Consider the following 22,550-nt stretch of genomic DNA (forward strand, 5'->3'; position numbering starts at 1 on the left):
TGGCCTGAAGTCTGTTCTCATCCTGGGAGCTGTTAACACAAGTACAATGAACTGAAGAGAGAGCGATTCCGAAGAAAAAAAAAATTAAATCACTGATCTGTTACTTAACTGTTATCTACTGAAATCCTTGCTTTTAATGCACCATCTGAAATTTGTATTAGTATTTATGCGTAAATTAAATATTCCCACATCAACTGAGCTGAGAGTTAAGATTTGTAAAGCTTGTGGTTGTGCGTCTCTACCCGTTTACGTAAATGTGTGCTGGTCTTTTTCATTTAGATTTTTCTATCGAAGATCTTTCATCTGGTTTCTTTATAGACCATCCTTGTATGACACAGATATTGATCTCTGCCATAAAGGCATTATGTCAGAAAATCCTTGAATTCATGAGAATGTGACCAACAAATTTTAAAAATATCCTTGACATATCAGATAAGGGATATTATCTTAAATCAAGTGCCTTTTCTTTCCAGCTGTAATAATCATAGATATATTAATAAAACATTTTCCAGCAGATTGCAAAGATGTTTCACTTTTTAGAAATGCTGCTGAACTTCAAGCACCCTGCACTTTCTTTGAAACGGGTTTAATAATGTGCACAACAGTGAATATTTCACTTTAACAGACACATCTGCTGAGACTTCACTGATTGGGCAGCGGCGCTACACTGTTGAGGGTTGAACTAACACAAACTGCATCATGCTTCATCTATTTAGGATAAGCGTCACACGTTTTTTTCTATCACAGTTACACAAGTTCATTATACTGAATAATTCACTTATGTATCCTGGGAAGAGAAGCAATGAGACACAGCAACAGAGTAAAAAAGTGTTTGGGACATTTTCATTGAGGAAAGCTGCAGAGTCAAAGCCAATTGTTTGTACTGGCTGAATATCAGCCGGTAGGCTGCACCTAAGGGCATAATGGCTGTGGCAGATGTGACCATGCTTGAACAATTTTCACACCAGGGAGTGGGATGTTCTTTATCGGCAGGAGGAAAGGGTCAAAGTTCTGTTTGACATCTATTTTTTTTTTTTTTCTTATCTCACAGTGTTTATATGTCACATGTTCTCTTGTGTGTTTTACTGCTCTCTATGGAGCAGGTTGAATAACTCTTGGAAAAATCTATGAATCGGCAACCGATATGACTGAAACCTTTTTGCCTCCTTATATGATTGAATCAGGCCACGTGGGGCTCTAGAGAAAGCGACTGCATTCACCCACCTACTCATCCCAGGAAAAGTCCAAACGAACACAAAACTTTAGGTTAACATGTGAGGTGGATTGCAAACAATAATGTGTCTTTCAAGATGCGCCAATCAATAATTTGATATTCACAATATCACTGTTTTGTTGTAAGGGCATTAACTTGATTAATAAAAAGTTTGCCACATTAGTTAAAAGGAATAATGAACACCACCGTTCCTGCTGCTTTACTTCTACTCATGTTGAGACTTCATTTTCTCTTTAACCAAAATAAAGCAAACGTTATGCTGGCTGAAATCTTGACACACCAGAAAAAAAAAATACTGTTATTTACGTTTTAAAACGACAGTTGCAGTGGGGCAGCTGAGCAAGAAACAAATTCTTTAAGGTAGAAAAGCCACTAGAGACATCTGTTACAAACAATTAAAGCTCCATCAAGTCAAGAGTGTAGGGCACAGTGGAGCCAGTGAGTGTTTCATGCTGATGTACATCAGCAGCACAAGAGCAGCTGAGCGTGAGTACGTGATCGTTTCGTCCAAAATAAATAAACTGTAGGCCAATGGGGAAATTTAAACGAGGGCAACATGAGACGAATTATGGTGAGCTAAAAATAGTTCTTGTTGACCCTTTTACAGAAAAACTGTGAGGGGACTCCCTGACCCAACAACTTCACTGGAGGAAGTTTGGGTAATGTTCACATATTCTAAACCTTGATGTCACCGTTTGAATCCTTGTACTTCCTTTAACGTGTGTCGGAACAGAAAAAATAAATTGAATGCATGCAGAGAAACAGCATTCGGGTACCGGAACTGAGCGTCTCTCGTTTGAATGGAAATGTCATAACACAAATGCAAGGTTGGTTAAAAATTTCTTTCTTTTTATTAATAAATACAATCCAAAAACCAACAAATATGAGCATGGATTATAAATATGAATAATAATTTTGAACAAACTCTGGAGTGGTTAGGGCTGTGAGAGACAAGGTTAAGCTTAGCAGCCTGTCTGTGAAGAAATTGCACGAGTCGCCATCTCTCTTCTATGTGTCACCACCACCAGAATACTATGTGGATGTACTTTTTATTTTAAAAGTGGCTCTTCCTTGCTGCATAGTTCAGATTCAGTGAAGCTCGGGACCGTTGCAAGAACATGCACTTGATTTGACACCTGTCAATTTGCCACAGGATGCTGTGCTGCATCAGGAATAGCCTCTCAGCCTTTCCTTCCCACCTCTCCACAACTCATCATACAAGATATATTTCCCTCTCCTGTATCATGCCATGACAGGCTGTGTGTCAAGCATTTAAAGCATGGGGCTCGAGTGGCACACATGTCCAGATAAACTAAGGGATGTGGCAGATCCGAGCATTAGACTGGTGGATGATAAATTTATATGATCCACGGTATCGCACCTCATCTGAGCTTTCCTTTAAGCCTCGAGCATATTAAGTAACAGAGCAGCATGGGCCACTCTCCCAAGGTCAATGTCAGAGGGGAGGGCAGAGAGGATGGAGGAAGAGGACAGGAGAAGGGGAGAGGAGGGGAAGGATGAAATGTCTGAGAGCTGAGAAGAGGTACAAATAAATGCCAGTAGGACGGGAGTTTGAAACAGAGCCTCACTTGAGAGAAACACCAGGCAACACAAACATTTGTGCACATGCTGTGGCAGAGTTTTTGACACAGCCATAAGCTCCCTCGTGTTTGTTGACCTTTCATTCCTCTTCCTGGACATGCTCTCTGTGGTACTTATTTTGCGCCTTATCCCCTTTCCCCTCTTTGACTCTGCGAGATGTCATTGTGTTTCAGTCGTAGATAAAATGGCAATGGTAGAGTCACATGCATACTAAGATCTACTGGATACGTGCTTCTCGTGAATTATTTAAATGCAGGACTGTGATAACTGATGACACTTTACCTTGAGCTTTAAACCCTTTGGGCCAGAAACATAAACAAAACACCAAAGCTTTATAATCTTTCATGGAAGCAGGATAAAGAAATCAAATGGACTGATTCAAGGCCTGATAATGAGACAGTGACAGTCTAGGAGGTCAGAATACAGCAATCCACAGATATATGAAGAGATAGGAAAGTAAACTAAAGAGTTCATTTCCACAAAACTAACCACTGGGACGAAAAAACAATAATATAAGCAGCAGTATGATGGACTGAATTGCAACTGACGATGAAAGCTGATAAGACACTGAGGCACAAAACTGTCTTCTGTTTAAAGACAGCTCCTCTCTGAGACAATAGGAAGACAGTGCAAACTTACAAAGCCATCAACCTGATGGCACTGAAGACGTCACACTCTGGAGAGAGTTGTTGTGGGGTTTGTCTGTCAATGCCTCATCTTAGTCGAAACTAAAATCCAGTTTCAGGTGTGTCTCAAAGAGTCAATGCAACATCATTTTACACTGAAGTTCTATATGTTGATTTCATGTAGTCCCAGATCAACAGTGACCAAACATGGCAATGTCTTCTGTAGTATTTGATAATCGGTTATCTTCACTTTCACAGATGGCCATTGTTGAGGTCTTGGAGCCAAATGTTCACTGAGATAATAGTCTCAGACACTGACTGCCTGAGTACAAAGTGGATTATTTCAGTGGAGGTTGGCACTATGCATTCGGCACATATCAAACTTCACGTGTCGCATGTGATGAAATTATAGGATGGGTAAAATCATTAAATTTGTAGGAGGCATTGCTTATATTATAAGCTTTTAAGAAGCAACAACAAGCAGCAGCCAAAATGTGTGTTGTGTGATGAAAGTAATTTATGGGCAAACTAATAATTATCTCTGAGCAGAGCCACTTCAAATTGTTGCTAAGATCTGAAGTTATTTGCACAGCAAAAATTGGCTGTTTGGGAATACTTACGTATCAATGGGACACATAAATAGAATTCAACAAAAATACAAAGCCAGTAAACTTAAGTTGGTCATTGTGCATCTGTTCTGAATTTTGTATGGAAGACGCCTGTTTTGTCAGACAGTAAAAAATAACCCTCTATGCCAGGGTTCCCCAATTCCGGGCCTCGAGAGCCGGTGTCCTGCACTTCGCTTGTAAAAAAGCCAAGTAACGAGGCCCTTATTGCATTCAGGTGTGTTGCAACTGGGAGAAACCTAAAACATGCAGGACATCTCCATCGAGGCCCAGAATTGGGGAACACTGCTCTATGCCATACATTTTAATGGATATAATTTTCTCCATGTGGCCGAGCGCTGTACGACCCCCTATGACTGGCAGTGTAAGTACTACAAACCAAAAGACATGCGAGAAAAGTTTAACATACTGAATATATAACTGAGCGTTTACTTCCACGACAATGTAAACTGAGTGAATAGCTTTGGAGCTATTTCACCCACAAGCAGCTTAACAGATTAATAAGCACAGATTTCAATGCCATCTTTTTCATTTGTTTAAATCATCTGGCTATGTAGCACAAGTACTGCAATTAAGCTGCTCCAGAGATTCAATATTTGGCATACACAAAGATACAGGTGGCATTACAACCTCAGAGAGCTATTAGAATGCTGCATGAAGTTAATCTAGTCTGTAAAGAGTACTAAAGAATAAATGTCTCTCAGTTATGCTATAACACTTCAGATCTGCATGAGGGAAGAGTGAAGCAATGGGATAACTGGTGATTTCCCCAACTCCTGCACTGTCCTTGGTCTTTCGAGGAACATGATGAGATTCAGTTGGCTGCTGAAGGCACGACCTTCCTCCAACTTTATTTTAGTTTTTTAAATCTTGGAACGTAATTGCAAATATGGTTGGCAGGAACACACAGAAGAGTACATAATCACAATAACAAGGTTTATTGGATTCAGACACATATTGCACCGTGAGGACACAATCAACCGGCCAGCGGTTGCTGTGCTAATTTATTTAATCACTGTTTAAAAAATACCTCACGCAAAAGTAAGGTAGGAGTAAAGTGGTTGGGATCTGCCTGTACACATACTGACAGGACATGCAGCACTTTGCTACTGGAGAACAATGAACTATAAAAAAGGGATACACTCAGGAAGGTGAGGAGTATATTCACGTAAAAAAAAAAACAGATGTTCATCTCAAATTGGGGTCAAGAAGTATTTAGGGTAGATGCAAGACAAACATATTGTGTCAATATGATAACAGCCCACAACAAATCAATTTAATCAAATACCAGCCATAACACAGCATGCTACTATCACCTAAATTCTGATTTATACATACCATACATTGTCTGTGATGACCTTTTACCCCCCAATTGCACTTTATCTTCCTGAACATCTCCTCCGAGCGCAGCCTCTAAGTTGACCTAGAAATTCACCTAAATACCAAATGCACAGTCCCAGTGCAATGATTAAACGAGGGTGGTATTCACAATAGAACCCAAGTGCCTTAATTCAACACAATTAGGGCTGTATACGGAGAAGACGTTGTCAGAGTAAATGTCGCTAGACCATTTCCATGCGTAATTACCTTACTCGAGTGTGACAAGGGGCCTATTTGGTGGAGTAGGGTGAGAATAGACCTTAAAGGGAGAGACTAAGTATTTCTACATCTGGTTCTACAACTTTCCTCAAGCACCCAAAGTTGGGAGCCGTAGAGGGCACATTTTCAACCACCACATGCATAATTAACAACACTGCTTTCACACCAAATGCCAATGTTCAACCATAAGGATCTCTCTGTTAATTAATGACTAAATGCTGACATTTTGAACCTTTAGCTCCTTTTTCATTGGTGGGTCAAATTGTAGCTGACAATTACACAGAAAGCAACTAAACAGACTGAAACAACTGTGTTTTCTACTGCAGCATGCAAATCCTGTTTCTTTTCAAAATGAAAAAAAATAAATAAATACATACCTAATCTGTCAGACATGTAAAGCAGGTGGCAACAGAAAGGTTGATTTTACACTGCAGTGGACAAGAGTTTGCTTGTTTGATTCAGAGGAGATTCAAGGTTCACTGGCCTCGATTGTGACCACAGCTTCTCTGAGCCTGAAGTAAGAATATATGGACACCGCTGGGAAAGATGTCTGACACACATCATATGTTAGAATTCTGCTGCTCCTCATTATTCAAGCCTGAAACTGCAATCCCTGAAGTATACGTTTCCAGAGCAGAGAGGAGGGCAAAGAAAACTGTGATTACATCTCAGAGAATGGAAAGAAAGCAATCAGACGACGAAAGATCCATTTAAATTGATTTTTGTTGCGGTGGAAAGAAAACAAAAACAAAAAAACCCTGGTATGTTGCATGCCAAACACCTGGAGTTTGCTTTAACATTTCTGCTTAAGCAGGACTTCCACACTGAACTTATTATAGTATGTAATTTATAGTCTGAAACAACACTCGGTTGAGTAACTTGAATATTTTACTTTTACCATGTGTTTATTGTTTAGTGTTGAGACAAATTTGCAGGCTGAATTAAGCTGCAAACTGTTTTATGTGAACTGCCGAATAAGTGGCATATACTCGGCTCAGTTTGTCACATCATGAAGCCGCTTGGTTCATTTTATTTATCAGGTGGTTCTGAGGATGATGAAAAGCCCGTGAGCTTGTATATTAAAGTGGCATTCACGACACGAAGCAAATAAATGAATGTAAATGGCTTCTTGCAAGTAAATCATCTCATTTACTATAAAACTGCAATCACCACGCACGGCGGACTTGAAGCTGGAGCAACTGAGCCGGCGATCAGCACCTCGGACAGCGACGCGCAATCGACACCGTGCGTAACGGACGTCAACAGCGCAGGGAACGAGCGCAGCTCCCAAAACTTTGAGGTGGACTCCTCTTGCATGAAACTGCGAGCGAGGCGGGTAGAAGCTATTCTCGTTGAGAGACGCGATCACCGCCCGATTGGTCTGAGGCTGGATTTCCATGCAGCTCCCTTCCCCACCCAACCACCGGCGCGCCCCGCTTCCTCCGTCCACGTCAGCTGCTGGAGAGCGGGCAACGGTGATTTAAATAGGGACAGAGAGGGAAGGTGTCTATGAGAGACAGGGGCGTCTCTGCAAACAGTCACAGTTTGCATTGTGGGCTGACACACGTTGCCGCAAAGCCCAGCCAAACTTTCTTTCTTTTTCTTTTTTATCCTTCGAACATTCCCCCCACACTTCCCCTGAACTGAGACAAAAAGTTTTGAAATCCCAACAAACAAACTATCTTTTATCCCACAGTTGTGCTTGACTTTTTTTTTTTTTTTTCTACTTGAAATTTCTTTTTAAAGCAACAAGTGTTTGAGCGACAGCTCTGTTCTTTTCCCCCTACACAGAACAACAGAAATGCCAACGACATATTAGCCGCCGTGGCCGCCCAGCGTGCCGCCGCAGTGACCGCGGACTGCCATGATCGTGTCCAACGTGAGCCTGAGCGGCTGCGCGGAGGTCAACAGCGCTGTGTGCGCCGGAGCCGGGGAAGGGCACCTGGGGGGCGGATCATACCGGACCACACTCACCCCGACAGGGAACCTCGTCGTGGCCGTTTGCCTGGGCTTCATCGGCACTTTGGGACTTTTCAATAACCTGCTGGTGCTCGTCCTGTTCTGCCGCTACAAGATGCTGCGGTCCCCCATCAACCTGCTCCTGATTAACATTTCCATCAGCGACCTGCTGGTGTGCGTACTCGGGACTCCGTTCAGCTTCGCGGCCAGCACACAGGGAAGATGGCTCATAGGAGAGGGGGGATGCGTGTGGTACGGCTTCGCCAACTCCCTTTTTGGTGAGTACAAATTCTTTAATTTGGAAGGTGACAGTAATCATGGGTTTCGGTAAGTCCGTTTGTATTTGTATTTTAGATTCATTTGTGAATGCTGATGCACGGATCCTGTGTGGAGCTCTGCGCTTGATAGGATTGATGATGTGAAGCTTCATTAGAGCCATCGATATGTTGATTTTTAAAGACACGAAGATAATATTTGATTGTCTGCTCACAAAACGCACTTAGTGTTATGGACAGCTGCATATCAAACTTTCATCCAAAACCATACAAACCTTCGTAGCACAATAAAATACTAACATAACGAGAACTGCCTATGAGACGCGTTATAACCTAATTTCAGCTATTTGATCGGTTTGCAAGTCACGATTTGTAACCCCTATTTTCTGTTTCTCTCACGCAGTCTCATGTTCTTTTTTAATGATTTTGGGTGTGATCATTCTGCAGCTTCCCAGAAAGGTCCTGCTAAAAGTGCACAACCATTCATAATCTTTAATTATGTACGCGCAAAAATAGGGAAAAGATGACGATAATGAAGTTAAAAGGGTGCATACCCACTGTCACGGTGCGTTCACGTGCAGATGTGCAGATTGTGATGGTAAGTTGTAATAAAACGCCTTGTGTATATATATCCATGCCGAGGTGCGGGTCATTGCGTCCGGATCGGTCTGCATGAGTTCCAGTCACTTCCAAAGCTGCATGTGCCTGCAATTAATCTGATGGAATAAGACTTCGTGCGCTCATACCGGAGCTTTAGTCATTTGTTCAAATGTCATAACGAACAGTCTGTGAAGAGGTGTCACAGGACCCTAAGCTGGTGAGTTGGCTGCTGTATGTGAAGCATGTGTGCAGGTCGCTATTAAATGGCCGTTAAAGCCTTGTTACAATGTGTGCTTGAGGCGAAAGGCGCCTTCTCACTGTTCATTTCGGTGCTGCTGCTGCTGCTGCTGCTGCTACTGCAGGGTTGTAGGGGGCTGCGGGGAGACAGACCGGCTCCACACGCAGGCTATGTGGCAGAGGCATCACATCACCAGCATTTGTTGCAGGATAAAATCACCCAGGGGGCATCTGTAATGAGAAAAGGGACGCTGGTCTACCTTTTGCTGGAGAGTGCTGATATCGATGCAAATAGGGCACAATGATGCAACTGAGAATAAGTCAGGCAGTCACTCACCTGGAACGGAGCCACGATGTCATGCAGAACTAAAAAAAGACCATTTGCTTTAAAGCCACACAGCAAATATGGAGTTTTGTATTAAACTTGCACTAGTAACTGTATGATATCATATTTCTTAAGGCATTATGGTATTCAAACAAACTGTGGATAATAACTGCTTTATCTTCAATTTGAGGAAAGATTAAATGCAGCATAAAATATGTTCTTCTGTCATTTGGAGTCCTTGGCCTGATTTAAAGGTCTTTAATGAACAGGCTGTCTTGCTATCAGCACTTGTAATTGCTTTAAAAGCTTCATGCCAACCAAATACCCTTTGAAGACCAGCAAAGGGACATATTTGATTCTGAAAACATAGAGTTATACTCCCCCTGACTTTAGCCCAGTGTTATAACATTGTTACTACTGTACATCACATGCACTGTTTGCTCAATCACAGCACATGTTTCGTATGATATTTGAAGGTAATGAATTGACTTGTAGCGTTTAGGCTGTTGCAAAGTCCAAAGAGAGAAAAACAAAAGGGGTTAAAATAAAAGTGCGGGGGTGAAACCCATTTCAATGGTGAAGCCTGCCTTTGCCAACTGCAGAAACCAGCAACAAGTGAGTGTTATCGGATAAAGCATTATGGAAGATGGATAGGTGGATAGATGGATTGAATTTAAAAGTACATTCATCCCTGAATGATTTGTATTTACAGTCAGATGTACATGCCATAAAGTTACTGTCATTCACACTGATCTCTGTGCTTCAATCAAGGCGAACAAAAAGGCAAATCAATGCCATATAAAAGTTCTTATCAAATGTCCATGCATTAAAGTTTTCAGCAGTGACGTTCACATCAGTTAATAGAATCCATTGAATTCCGTGGCCAGCTTCACTTGAAAGCCTAAATTGCATTGGTTACTGAAATGAAAACATATCAATGATTGCAGAGGGCAGAGAAAAACCAAACAAAAGCATTTTCGAACTGAGGACTCAACTTCTCTTCTGAATAATAATACAATAAAAAAGAAGTGGACTAAACATTACATGCTCAAGTTCAGGAATCAGCGACAGTAGCTTTTCTCCAACCAACTTTGCATAAATGTCTGATAAACCTTGTATGAAGGGTTTCCACTCTTTCACTTCAGTGAGTCTGATATCCTGAATTGTAATTTTTTTGTAGCCACTGCCAACTTCGAAAGATCTACGCCACAGCGAAGTTGAACATCAGAGCTTCTCAAACTTGCTGCAACTATGAAATTCAAGCTCGCAACAAACCTACCGAGAAAAAACAGTTTCTGGTTAGTCTGGATCATTTATTGTGTTTTCAAGGCATGTTGTTGTGAATATTTATTCATACATCAGATACAGATATTCCTGTATTTCTTATTGTGTCACTTTGAAAAGAAGGCCCCTGCCCTATTTACATTTCTACTTCCCTGGCTTTTGTTACTACACCACTCGTTTCTTTTATTTCCTCGGTTTATTAATGAACTTGTTCAAAATTGAATTTTTTCATACTTAAGAGTTTAAATCCATCTATCTTCAGACAGACAGTCAGACTCTTGACTGCTACTTGAATTTCCCCTGTGATAAGGATGATTACGGTACTTTATTTCAGAAGAGATGGGGTCGGGGGGGGGGGGGGGGGGTACGTTACTTTTACCATGCAGCTGTTACTGTATCTACTGTCTTGTTATCTTGAGTGTTATACCAGGATTAAGTTTAAGCGCCATCTAAAGATATCTACCAATAACATCCACGAGGACCCAATTTAATAACATCTGTTTGACAGAACTTCTATGAAGTAAAACATCCTCGGAAGACAAGCTTGTGTGTGAGAGATAGAGAGAGGAAGAGGGATGAAGATGACTCGGAGTCATGATTAGAGCTTCCATTGGTTCTGGACGAGTAATTCCTCAGTGGGTTCATAGAAACGGAGCGAGGGAGGGTCAGAGAAAGGAAAAGTGAAATTGATTGTGTAGATGGATAATGCTGAGGGCGAATTTTGACAAAGTGACTGTGCCTGTCTTCACCGAATCTCTAGAAAGTATTTTTGAGTGATTGATGTTCCTTCAAATTAGAGGGCATCACTGTCAGTGACAAAAGACATCGTTAGCTCAGTGTTAGCATGTTTTTTTTTTTTTTTTTTATTCCTGCTCCTGCTGACATTTTAGATTTTTGAAAAACTGATGATCCTCCATTGTAATGGTTAATATCAGCTGAAGGCAATTTTTAAAGACACTAAGGACATGTACACACATACTTGAGATACTTTTTTTTTCTCCTATATCAGTCAGCATCATTTCACTCATTTAGTTGCTTCACCACTCCTGCTCATGTTTTTGCATGAGCTCTCCCACTGTAGTTACTTTCATTCTGCAGTGGGGTAACAGAAGGTGCTGGTTGCCTCCTGCCATCAGTGGTTTCTGAAAACAGTCACCGATTCATCTCGCACTGTTTCTGTTCTTCGCCGACGCCAGACTGCCCCACTGCATATGTCCATAAACAGCAACGACGCATATATATGGGTACAAAAGTAGAGAACATATATTTACATGGATATCGTGCCTCCACCGACTGCACCTGATTTGACTGATGTTCATTTGTTCGTTGGTACGGAGGAATCTCAGCAGGGAGAAAGAAAGCAGAACAATGGAGCTTCACCATAAAGGTCAGAGCAAGTGAGCCGGCTAATGAGCCCGGGTATTAAATAGTGAATTAAAGGTCTTGTAAAGCAGGGACTAAAATCTGTTTTGAGGCTGATAGCTGTCTAGAATAATCACATGAAATCACATTAACATCAGTCACACATTTGCAAATGTGATTAAAGTTCTGTGTTATTTTGAATGTTGAATGAATTTGTGGCATCACAGCAGTTCACACACAGAGAGAGAGAGAGAGAGAGAGAGAGAGAGAGAGAGAGAGAGACCCAGATCGAATATTTAGAACAAACATGACTTTGTTCAATCCTGTGTTTTTCATTCAAACGGTCTTTTCCTGGATATACAGTATCCGATGAGACGAGTGATCCCAGACCAGATACTTTCTAACAGACAAATGAGATGGAAGCGGTGAGGGAGCATCACAGAGGCAGCAGAACAAAGAATCAGCTTTCTTTTTTCATTACAGACATTATCAGATCATAAGATGTTTCATTTCCGAATATTAGATTCAGCTGCTGCTTTTTAACCTGCCAGAGGACTAGAAGATGGATGGAGGGTAGTGTTTGATTTCTGATTCTATGAAGTTACCTCCAAAGTTGTGTGGGTGTCTTTCACAATGACATTACATGCCCTCAAATAAAGATTTCCTGACTTATACAAGGTGCTGTGTGACAACGGACAGTGCTGTACTCATCGGGAGGTCGGACATGATCTGGGACCTGCTGATATAATCTAGTTATCATATTAGAAGTGATGAAATATAATCAGCTGTAGCAGTTTTGAGGAGCCGGACAGAAGGTTTGTGCAACATAATGACTGCAGTATTCAATCTCGCTGCTCTCCATTCTGTACGTGAGTCGTCGAAGAAGAGCTGCCACTTAGCTCGCACAAATTTGAAGTGTGATTTATTTTGGCAGTCACTCAAAGCTGGTTAGTAGAAACTGGGAACATTTATATGCTTCTGTGGTCTCAGAGATTTACAACAACACGTGCTCTGTTCCTGACCCGAAATGCTTGACCTCAAAGAATTGACTACAAATAGAACACAGCCGAATTTATGATCTTTGCTCCAAAACCCTTCTTGGCCAATACTTAGCCTGTCTGTTTTCTTATGTATTGGGAAGTGAAGCAGTATGTCTTCCTCATAATTTGCACCAATATAAAAATGGATATCTGTGAACCTTATATGGAATATGTCAGCCTGAGTCAAACTGATTTAAAAGCCCAAATGAGAGAAAAATGCTTGGTGAAAATGCTTTAATCAGAGTGGATAAAGAAATATCAATTAAACAAATAGAAATAAGCAATTTCCCTTTTAAAATTAAGATGTGGTTTCTTTTTCGAAGATATGTTCCCTTCGTTCATGCCCACCCCTTTCATTTACTTCTTCTTCCTTCCTTCTATTTATTTTTTCTTTTTCTACTTCCAATATTAGTAGGTATAATACAGCATCGGTCCACGATTCCAAACAGGAATCCTTACATTCAGGAAGGCACCTGAAGTCAGAACTGTATTAACTTTGCTCTTCTTTAACAGGCTTTTGAAATCAATCAGAATTTCTCATTTAAGGAAATTGCATTTCTTTAAGCTTCAGAATCAGTTTCCTCAATCAGCTTAAGATTTTCACTGTCTCCAATTTGTACTTAATGTACACTTTACTCTTATGTTTCATTGTTAAATATTACTTTTAATTATACATGAGAATACATAATAGAATTACTATTTATAATCAATGAAAGGATTTTCACCTATGTAGTCTTTGCGTAAATCCACACAAATCCCTTCAATTGTCTTGATCATATATTTAGAAGTTGGTTGGCAACAAATGCCACTAAGTTTAATCTCTTGGAAAATAAAATAAAACTTGTGATTTCTGTTTCTAAACAAACCTTCAGTGGTATATCATAGTTTCAACTCCCCATTTCTCCATAGCTGCCTGGTAACGCCGCCTTGCGATTCAACACCTGAACAGACGTCCACGAAATGTAACGGTGCTCCAAATGGTCTATAGATATATTCAAAATATCCTCTTTTGAATTATATAATGTATGTACTAAGCATTTTATGTTGTGAAAAGTTCTATTATCAAGTATTTCATCAAATCTGTAGATTTCAGATAGACACTGTAAACTGAGCTCAGACAAAGTTTCCACGTTCAACTAAAAAACAGGCTTTCTATGTCAGGACATCATTCTGCACAACAGCGCACATCAGGGAACAGATGAGAGATTTTCAAGTGTTGTTACTGCGCTCCAGCAGTATTTACAGATGGCAGCCAGCTGTAAACACTTCCTTCCATAGATTTCTGCTGGAGGATGACAACAGTATGTCCACCTGCTGTGGCGGGGGGACATTTCTCCCACTGTTCCATTTCCGACCTCATAGGGAGCAGATAGAGAATAGCAGAGGATGGGGACATTTCTGACAAAAGTATGCGGGGAATGTATTTTGGGTTGGGTGCTCTGAGTCAGCCAAGATCAAACCACAACACAAGTGGGTTGTTGTAAAACTCTGTTGACTCTGTAATATTGAAGTAATAGAAGTCCAAAGTTACGAAATCTCGTCTGAAAAAGCAACATGGGTTCAATAACTGAGGGTAAACAGACAAGTAAAACTCACTGAGACGCTCCAGTCAGGCATGTATCCAGTGTGGCTGGTCAGTATATTTGTTCGATGCAAGCACACAACAAAACAACACCAAACACACTGCAAATCCATTGCCTTCAATTGCAAAGCTAACATTTGTTTTCACCTCTTCCTCTGGCTCCCTCCTTCTGCCTCCCATTCTTTTTTTTTTTACTTTCAGCCTGGACTGCCTTTAAAAGCAGAGGGCACATCAGGTCCCCTCATTGCTGCTGAAAATCAATGAGCATTAGGAAAGGCTCCATAGATCATAATGACTTGAAAACAAACCTGCAAACAGGGCAACATAAGCTGAGGGGGTCTGCGTGAACACTTAGGCTCCTGCCTCTCTACCTCAAAGAAGGAGAGGAATTGTTAAAAAAAAAAAAAAAAAGACATTGTGTGTGTTCATTGAATGGGTAGTAGAAGATAAGGGAGTTTGTCATAATTTCTGTGTTGTGTTTAACTGCACTGCTACTGTCAAAGAGAGACACCACAGGTTGCATCGCTATTTTTAATGTACAGCTGTGCAGTTATGCTGCTGCTGCTGCTGCTGACATGCCCATTCCAGCTGAATTATGAGGTGATATAATTTGTCGGTTTTACTTCAACACAGGTTTCACTCGGGCAATTATTTTTCTTCTCATGTAACTGCCCTATATCTATCTATATATATATATATATATATATAAACGTATAAATAGTGAAGCTCATTTCAGCTACCACCTCTGATTTCGGAGAGCGATGTAAAGCCCTTCATCACAGTGACTGTGCAAGTTTTCCTACCTATAGCATCACGAGAGAAAAAACAACAACATTTGGGCAGGCGGTGAAATACAGTGTCTGTTTTATGATCCTATTAAATGTGAAACACCCTATCCAGGAAAAAGAAGAACCAAAGAACACAGTGTACACTTGTTTTTTATAGCAAACTCAACCTGATACACATAATAGTGACGTATGTGTGTCCTGTCTACATTATAGGCATTGTGTCCCTGATATCCCTGGCTGTCCTCTCCTATGAACGCTACAGTACCATGATGGGCCCCACCGAGGCCGACTCCTCCAACTACCACAAGATCTCCCTGGGCATCACTCTGTCCTGGGTCTACTCCCTCATCTGGACCATGCCGCCACTCTTCGGCTGGAGTCAATATGGCCCAGAGGGGCCAGGGACCACCTGCTCGGTTGACTGGAAGGCCAAGACAACAAATAACATATCGTACATCATCTGCCTGTTTGTCTTCTGCCTGATCGTGCCCTTCCTGGTGATTGTGTTCTGCTACGGGAAGCTGCTGTGCGCCATTCGACAGGTGAGTTGATTTCTGATCACAAACATGAAACACAACACAGCTGAGCTAATTACTTTTTATACACAAAAGAAAAATTCAATCTTTCTCAGGAGGAAGTGTGAGGTAAAATAATCAAAGTGTGCAAGAGTGGATTTGTTTGGTTTTTCTCTGTAAAAGTTTTGCCTTGAAGTGTAGTAAGAGGACAAGTGTTTTGATTGGGCTCTGGATAAAATGAAATTAATCAACTGAATTATGTCCGAGCTTACTACTTTGGTTTTATAGCCGGCAGCACCACTGCTGTGATTTACTCTCTCAACAGAACAGAAGGTATCTGTAGTGAAGCTCCGAAAACCAACCATATATACACCTGAGCTTTAGACACAAGCTCAACCAACAGGATGATGAACATTCAAATACTCTGTAGAATCCCTCATACATTTCTGTTCAGAAATGTCTATCAGCCTGCTCCTATGTTCAGGGGTCACCACAGTTAGTTATTGAAACTTGCACTGCAGACTTGGCTCAGTCTTACAGTCAGCGTCCTTCCTGCAACAACCAGGGTTCAAACCCAATGTAGAATCAGAATCAGAAAGATTTTATTGCCAGGTACTATAAAAATGTACATTTCCACAGTACGGGATTTCTTTTGGTGTGAGTTGCAAACACAAAGCTCACAACATGAGAAATGTGCAATCAACTGGGTTCCCCATAAGTCAGGGCGATAGGTCTGTCGTCTTAAAGTCCTGTGACTTTTGTCTTTTTGGGGACTGGGACGATGGCTGAGGTCTTGAAGCAGACTGGCACATGACAGGTCTACAGAGAGGTTTCAAAAATGTCAGTAAACACTGGAGACAGCTGGTTGGCACAGTGCTTTAGGATGGAGGGCGAGACCAGCTTTGGTCCTGGAGCAATACGGGGTTCATCCATCCATCCATCCATTTTCTCCCGCTTATCCGTTTACGGGTGGCGGGGGTGGCGGGGGTGGCAGTCTGAGCACTGTCATTGCTTTCCTTTAAAGGGGCTTGATGAACACTTATTGGACTTCAATTCATCTGGTGGCCTCAACATATAGTTTATATATATTTTTCTTACTCACATGCAAATTTAATAACGTATTTCAAGTGTTTTTAGCACAATGATGATGTGTGACTAAATGACTAAATATATAAACAGCACACAAAAAAACCTCTCTAATATTGAGTTCTGTGATTTTACAATCATAAGAGTTTTTTTTGGTCTCCAAAGGGTTGGATGTTTCACACTGTCACATAAATAGTACATGTGGATTCGAGGTTATGAAAACTCATTTCAGCTGAATGGATTCTTATTAGAAAACAAACATTTATTTCCACAAGTTAAAAATAAAACAGCAATAACAACAGCAGTGGGGTTTTGTTCTGGTAGCACAGTAATTTAGATATCAATGGTATGATAGAAACAATTTTCTTCTTCAGCTTGTGTCAGAATAACAATCTGGTGCTGCATTTTTGTGTGAGTCCAGAGCTGAATCCAGATCAAAACTCCAGTCCAGCGGTCAGAAACAAAATCTCCTAAAAACTCCATGGACTGTGCTACTTTCTGAGAGTAAACACATTTATTTTTTTCCTTTTCAGTTTGAAGAACTTCCTCCCAAAGGCTTGAACCACTGAACCAAAACCTGCAACTGATTTAGTTTACGCCACTATTAAACTGCTGCCTCACAGTGGAGCTAATTATAGTTATGAACCATAAAGTGAAGCTGTATTGCACTAAAGCGAGTGTGCCTGCAAAAGTCTCTGTCTGGGTTTTGGGGTAGTCGAGCTGTACTTTGAATAGAAAATCACACTTGCACATTTTATTTGTGTTCACGATGTGAGACAACGCCATGGACCAGCGAGTGCACGTTGCACTTGTTTCAGATTTAGGATGACGTGAGACACATTAGAGCCTCTATTTATTCCACATAGAAGAATATAAAAACCCATCAGTGACTCATACTGTTGCACTGGATGACACATTTGTACACTGGGGAGACTAAGAACCAAAAAAGTGACGACAATAACAATCACTGTCACAGTCTCAGGAAAGGAGGTGCAGAAAAGGACAATAACATGTCAACCTTTGACCTTTAAAGGAAGTTATCATTACAATATGGTGTGGTGAGGTCATTATATTGAGGCAGCAGAATAGTCAAGTTGCATGCCTGCTTACCAAGACATGAAAATAGAATAGAATATAAGCCCATTGCCCGTAGCCATATCTTTGTCAAAACAAGACACAAAATAAAAATAAAACCTACCAACTAGCATTAATTGTAATTCTAAAAGGAGCCAATTAGTTGCTCTAATGGTGTTCGTGGAACAGTCCAGTGCAGTCAAATTGAAGTTGGACAATATTTCTGTGCCGTTTGGCTTGTTTTTCCTTCAAGTAAGTTTCCAACGGTCTGATCCTCAGGTGGACTCAGAAGTCGGGTTGGTGTGTAACATTCCGGAGTTCATCCCAGTCTCTTACATGCAGCTCTTGCAGAACAGACGCCTGAGGGTATCAATCCTACGAACAGCACGTCGTATCTATGTTCCGTCTCCACTGGCACTGCTGCCCTCACAGTAATCCTGGCAGCTTTGTGTCGCCTCCACTAAATACGGGTAGCTCGTTCAAGTATCGTTCTACACATGCCCATTTCATTCTGCAACAGATTTCCATTCATTATATATATCAGGGTCAGACCTGGACACTGTAAATGTATTCTTATCTTAAACAGGTTGTGCCGTCAAGCTTAACCAGCAAGCAAAGTAGTAGATGGATCAGCTTTCCTGAGCATGCACAGATGTCTACTTTAAAGATGCACTCAACCTGATCACTGTTGTAAGTCCAGGGAGCTGTTTTCTAAATGAACTGCAGTGTTCCGTCTTTGTAACGGACAAACATGTAGTCTATCTCGACAGGATGAGTCACTGAGGTGTTTGTAATAGTCTCAGGAGAGCAACAGTGCTCAGTGGCACAATATGAGCATGGTTGAGTGTAATCGCAGCCATGTCCTACAGAAATGATAAAAAAAGAATTAACACACAAGTGTAGGCTGCATTACAAACCAGTTCATTTCTGTGTGATAGGTTAAGATTTATTCAGAGAAGCTTGAGGAGTATTGGGCCACGATCACAGTCATGGATATTCAACAGTAGTTTTCTGATGTAGGCTGAAGGGGTAGAGCACATTATTCAGATTGTGTTTTCTGAGATTTTTTCCCCCCCTATTCAGACCTGTTTGGCTGGTGTGTGTTTCACGATGAGATGGTGTTTGCTTATTCAACACACTGTCGCTCCCTGACTGACTGCGGAAATATAAGGGGAGACAGTATGGAAGCATGCATGTGCTCTGGCTGTCTCAGAGAAAAGCAACTCAGAAACACACATTCACTGTGACACGCGCGCGCGCACGCACACGCGCACGCACGCACGCACACACACACACACACACACACACACACACACACACACACACACAGTTTGTCAGTATTGTGTTTCTGTAGACAAGCGATGAGTTATGTGAAGAGCGTGGATGTGTGCAGCGTCTATGTATCTGGGTGCAGGAGCATTCTTGTACTCTTTGTCTACCATGATAAGCTGCTCAGCCATGTGTGAAACTCGGCGAATAACGATTAACCTAATAACAACAGTGAGGTCCTCTTGCATGGAAGATTATTTTTCCTCTCCTTTCAGGATTTTTTTCATCCGGAAAATGTCTGTGTTTCTTTCACCAGTTGCTTTTTCTTTTGTCTTTTGTCCGCCTTATCTGGTTGCTATCTCTCCTCACCAGAAATCTTTGAATGGATGAAAGAGGAGACTTGAGAAAGAAATAGTGTTACTTCCCTGGCTCTCTTTGTCTTTATCTGCTTTTCCTTCTTGCTCAAATATCCACTCCAAGTCAGTTTCAGCTCCTTTGTGCCCTCTTTGTGAAAGATTACACGTGCTTTCTTCTTGGTCGTATTGACTCGCCACGCTGCTCACCGTTTCTCTTCCACTGACAATGCTATGTAAAACAAAGTCTCTCCCATCATATTGTGTGCGGTAACACCAGCTGGAGGACGTAAAATTAACTTGTTCATTTAAGCCTAAAAGAGCTGAAATCAGCTGTTTAACTGTGTGCTGCTCACTGGAGTTGACCACATGGAAACTAACCCGAAATCGATATGCATTTATTTTTCTCATTTCTATTTGTTGGATGGGCCGAGTGGGAATATCATGTGGTCCTCAACATCATCATTATTGTGTTATGCAATGGTACACTTCTTTTCTACCCTGGGCCACTTGCACATTTTTACAGATTACATTTCAGGGTCATATCTGGTTTATTTTTCACTACTTCATCACCTCACCTTATTAGCACTGGGTAAAGTACTCAGACCGAGTAGAGAGATCTGTTTATATGAATCTGTTCAATGTGATGGCGGCTAGTGTTGCATCCTGATGAGCCTGTTGAGACTTGTGCAGATGACACAGAGAGACTAGTCATTATATTCAGAAGTAACCTCATGGATTCCATGGACAGTACAAACTGCAAATGTCTTCAAGACTTCCCTCAGATGTTGTACTATTGAATGGTAGTCAGAATGTAAATAGCCCTCTTAGATGTTCCTGTCCAAGATGTATGAGGGACACCATTGTTACGACAAAACAGCGAAAGGGGGAAAATTGAGGCATTTATTTCCATGCCTGAGTCCACTCTCTCTTTCCATAAAGCTTACTGCAGATATGGAGTTGAACTCTTTTTGTAGACCCTCCAGGCTAATGAGGTTGGTGCTCCAGTGCATCTTGATAGTTTGCAGGGAATCACTTGCAAACTACCAAATGTACGACATTGACTATTTTCCACCCAGGAGCACTGTGCTTCTATGAATGTAGAAAGCCTCTGCTTTGCTGGGCAGAGACACAAAGAAGCATATTCTTTTTTCTAAAACAAGTATATTTTATACTTGTTCCATCTCATGGTTTCGATGTGTATTTTAGTGAATTGTAAGACATTTCAGTGGTCACATACTTTCAGAACAATGACATCTACAGCACGGGTTATTGTGCGTCACTGGCCAGGATGGAGTCCTGACTGGCCAAAAAACGGTTTGTCCATCTGTGAAGCAGTTATGGTAAACTTTGGAACATGTGTATGGGGTTCTAAATGTGACTTAGTTTGATGTTGTATGTTGCTGTTATGTGAAATGTGAAATGTGCATTGTGTTAAATTCAACATTAAACATATGTAATGCACTCTGTTCATCATCTGTTGGCTACAGATTAAGACAATAAATGCAAAAAGGGGCAGTAAAGATAAACAGACGGATGAACAGACTGGTTGTATGTCTTTGTCAGTCTCGCAATCTCTTTTTCTTTTTTCTCCTTCACATAGGAAATTGAGGTCTTTATCTGTACAGACAAGAGGCACTGGTTGCACCATGTCAGGGATTCCAGCAACAAAATCTCTCAAGAGTGATAAAATGCTTCAAAAACAGACATAAGACTGAAGCAAAAAGAGCAAAAAGCATTTTTTTTTTGTATCAGTGGTGATGGTGATTTATTATGATGGTGAGCAATGGTACAAACACTGACTTATAAACTCAACGTGGTTGTGAGAACAGTAAAGAAAGGTCAGGTTTGATAAGAAAAAATATGAGTCATAACAGTGGTTTGGCCTCTGAAAAAGGAAACAATTGGAATCAGGATCAAAGAGAGGGAAGAATGCTACCAGCAATGAGAAAGATTTTAGTTTATTAAAAGTTAATCAATGAAGACCTAATGTAATATCTTACAATATCAAAAATTGTGTTACGATAGGTAATTTAATGATGCCAGAATTATCAGTAATTCTATCCATCCATGTATTTATATTTCATATCCTCCTTAATCAGTCATAAGCGTAAGTATGTTTTGTTGAGACAGAAGACAGGTGGAGAGTGACTAATGGAAATGTTTTGCTACTTATAAAGACACACAGGGCATAGTTTGTTCCTTTAGTCGAGCTGAACCTCTGACGAATACTCCTGCCAACACTGGTATGAAGCACTGCTGGTTATGGGAAAGCAGGACTCCATCAAATGTGCCGGAACATAAAGTTTGTGTTTTAACAAGGTGCTACTTTTGTGAAGTTTATGTAACCCACACAACCACATAAATTCACCCTAATGAACACTCAGTAAGGTAAAGCTTCACTGATTCACAATTACTAAGATTTACTTCCACCTCCTCTTGAACAATGCACTGAGGCGGCAGTGGCTCTGGTGGAAAAGTTTTTCTCTCCTTGTACAAATTAATACATATCAAATTGAGGTTCAATGCAATGCACAGTTTTTACATTCACTCAACAGTTATGCATCTTAGTTTCTTCAGCAATTTAAGTTTGGCTTGCAGAATAACTAACTTTGAACATGAAATCCTAACAGATGAGAGTGTTACTTCCATAGACAGAAAAAAAACCCAGAATTAAACGAAAACATCATCATGAAGTATCTAAAGCATAATCAAAGATACAAGGTGGTGTAGTTGTTAACACTTTAGAGTCACAATAAAAGTCTCTGGACTTCTATTCTGGGCTCGGAGGCCTATCTGTGTGGAGCGTCCATGTTCTCCCAGTGTGTGTGTGACTACAATTCTGTGTGAGTGTGTGTGTGATAGTCTGTCTCTCTGTGTTTGCCAGATCATGTACTTGGGAAATGTTCAAGGAGCACCCTGCTTCTTTTCCAAAATCAGCTGCGATTGGCTGTCGCCCCTCAGTCAGACGAAGGGCATAGAGCAGACAGATAGATGGCGGCCGTCCATATTTATTGAAAGAAATAAATGCTTGTTAGCAGGGCTAAACATGGCGGTTTGCAAAACACAATACTTCTTAGTTGAGATCCCAAGTGGCTCTATTTTTGTAAATGT

The 22,550-nt window shown here is 40.9% G+C and overlaps 1 protein-coding gene across 1 annotated transcript in view; it reads left to right on the top strand.

The window, feature by feature from the left end:
• Positions 1 to 7,551: 7,551 nt before the first annotated feature.
• tmtopsa (teleost multiple tissue opsin a) overlaps positions 7,552 to 22,550 on the top strand; it is a gene marked incomplete at both ends in the record, with an annotated part of 55,153 nt that continues 40,154 nt past the window's right edge. The window contains 2 exons of the mRNA XM_080459171.1: positions 7,552 to 7,924; positions 15,353 to 15,681. Coding sequence (XP_080315297.1) covers positions 7,552 to 7,924; positions 15,353 to 15,681 — 702 coding nt within the window. The remainder of the gene's footprint in view (positions 7,925 to 15,352; positions 15,682 to 22,550) is intronic.

The sequence above is a fragment of the Lipophrys pholis genome (assembly GCF_963383615.2).
Source record: "Lipophrys pholis genome assembly, chromosome: 1".
NCBI lineage: Eukaryota > Metazoa > Chordata > Actinopteri > Blenniiformes > Blenniidae > Lipophrys > Lipophrys pholis.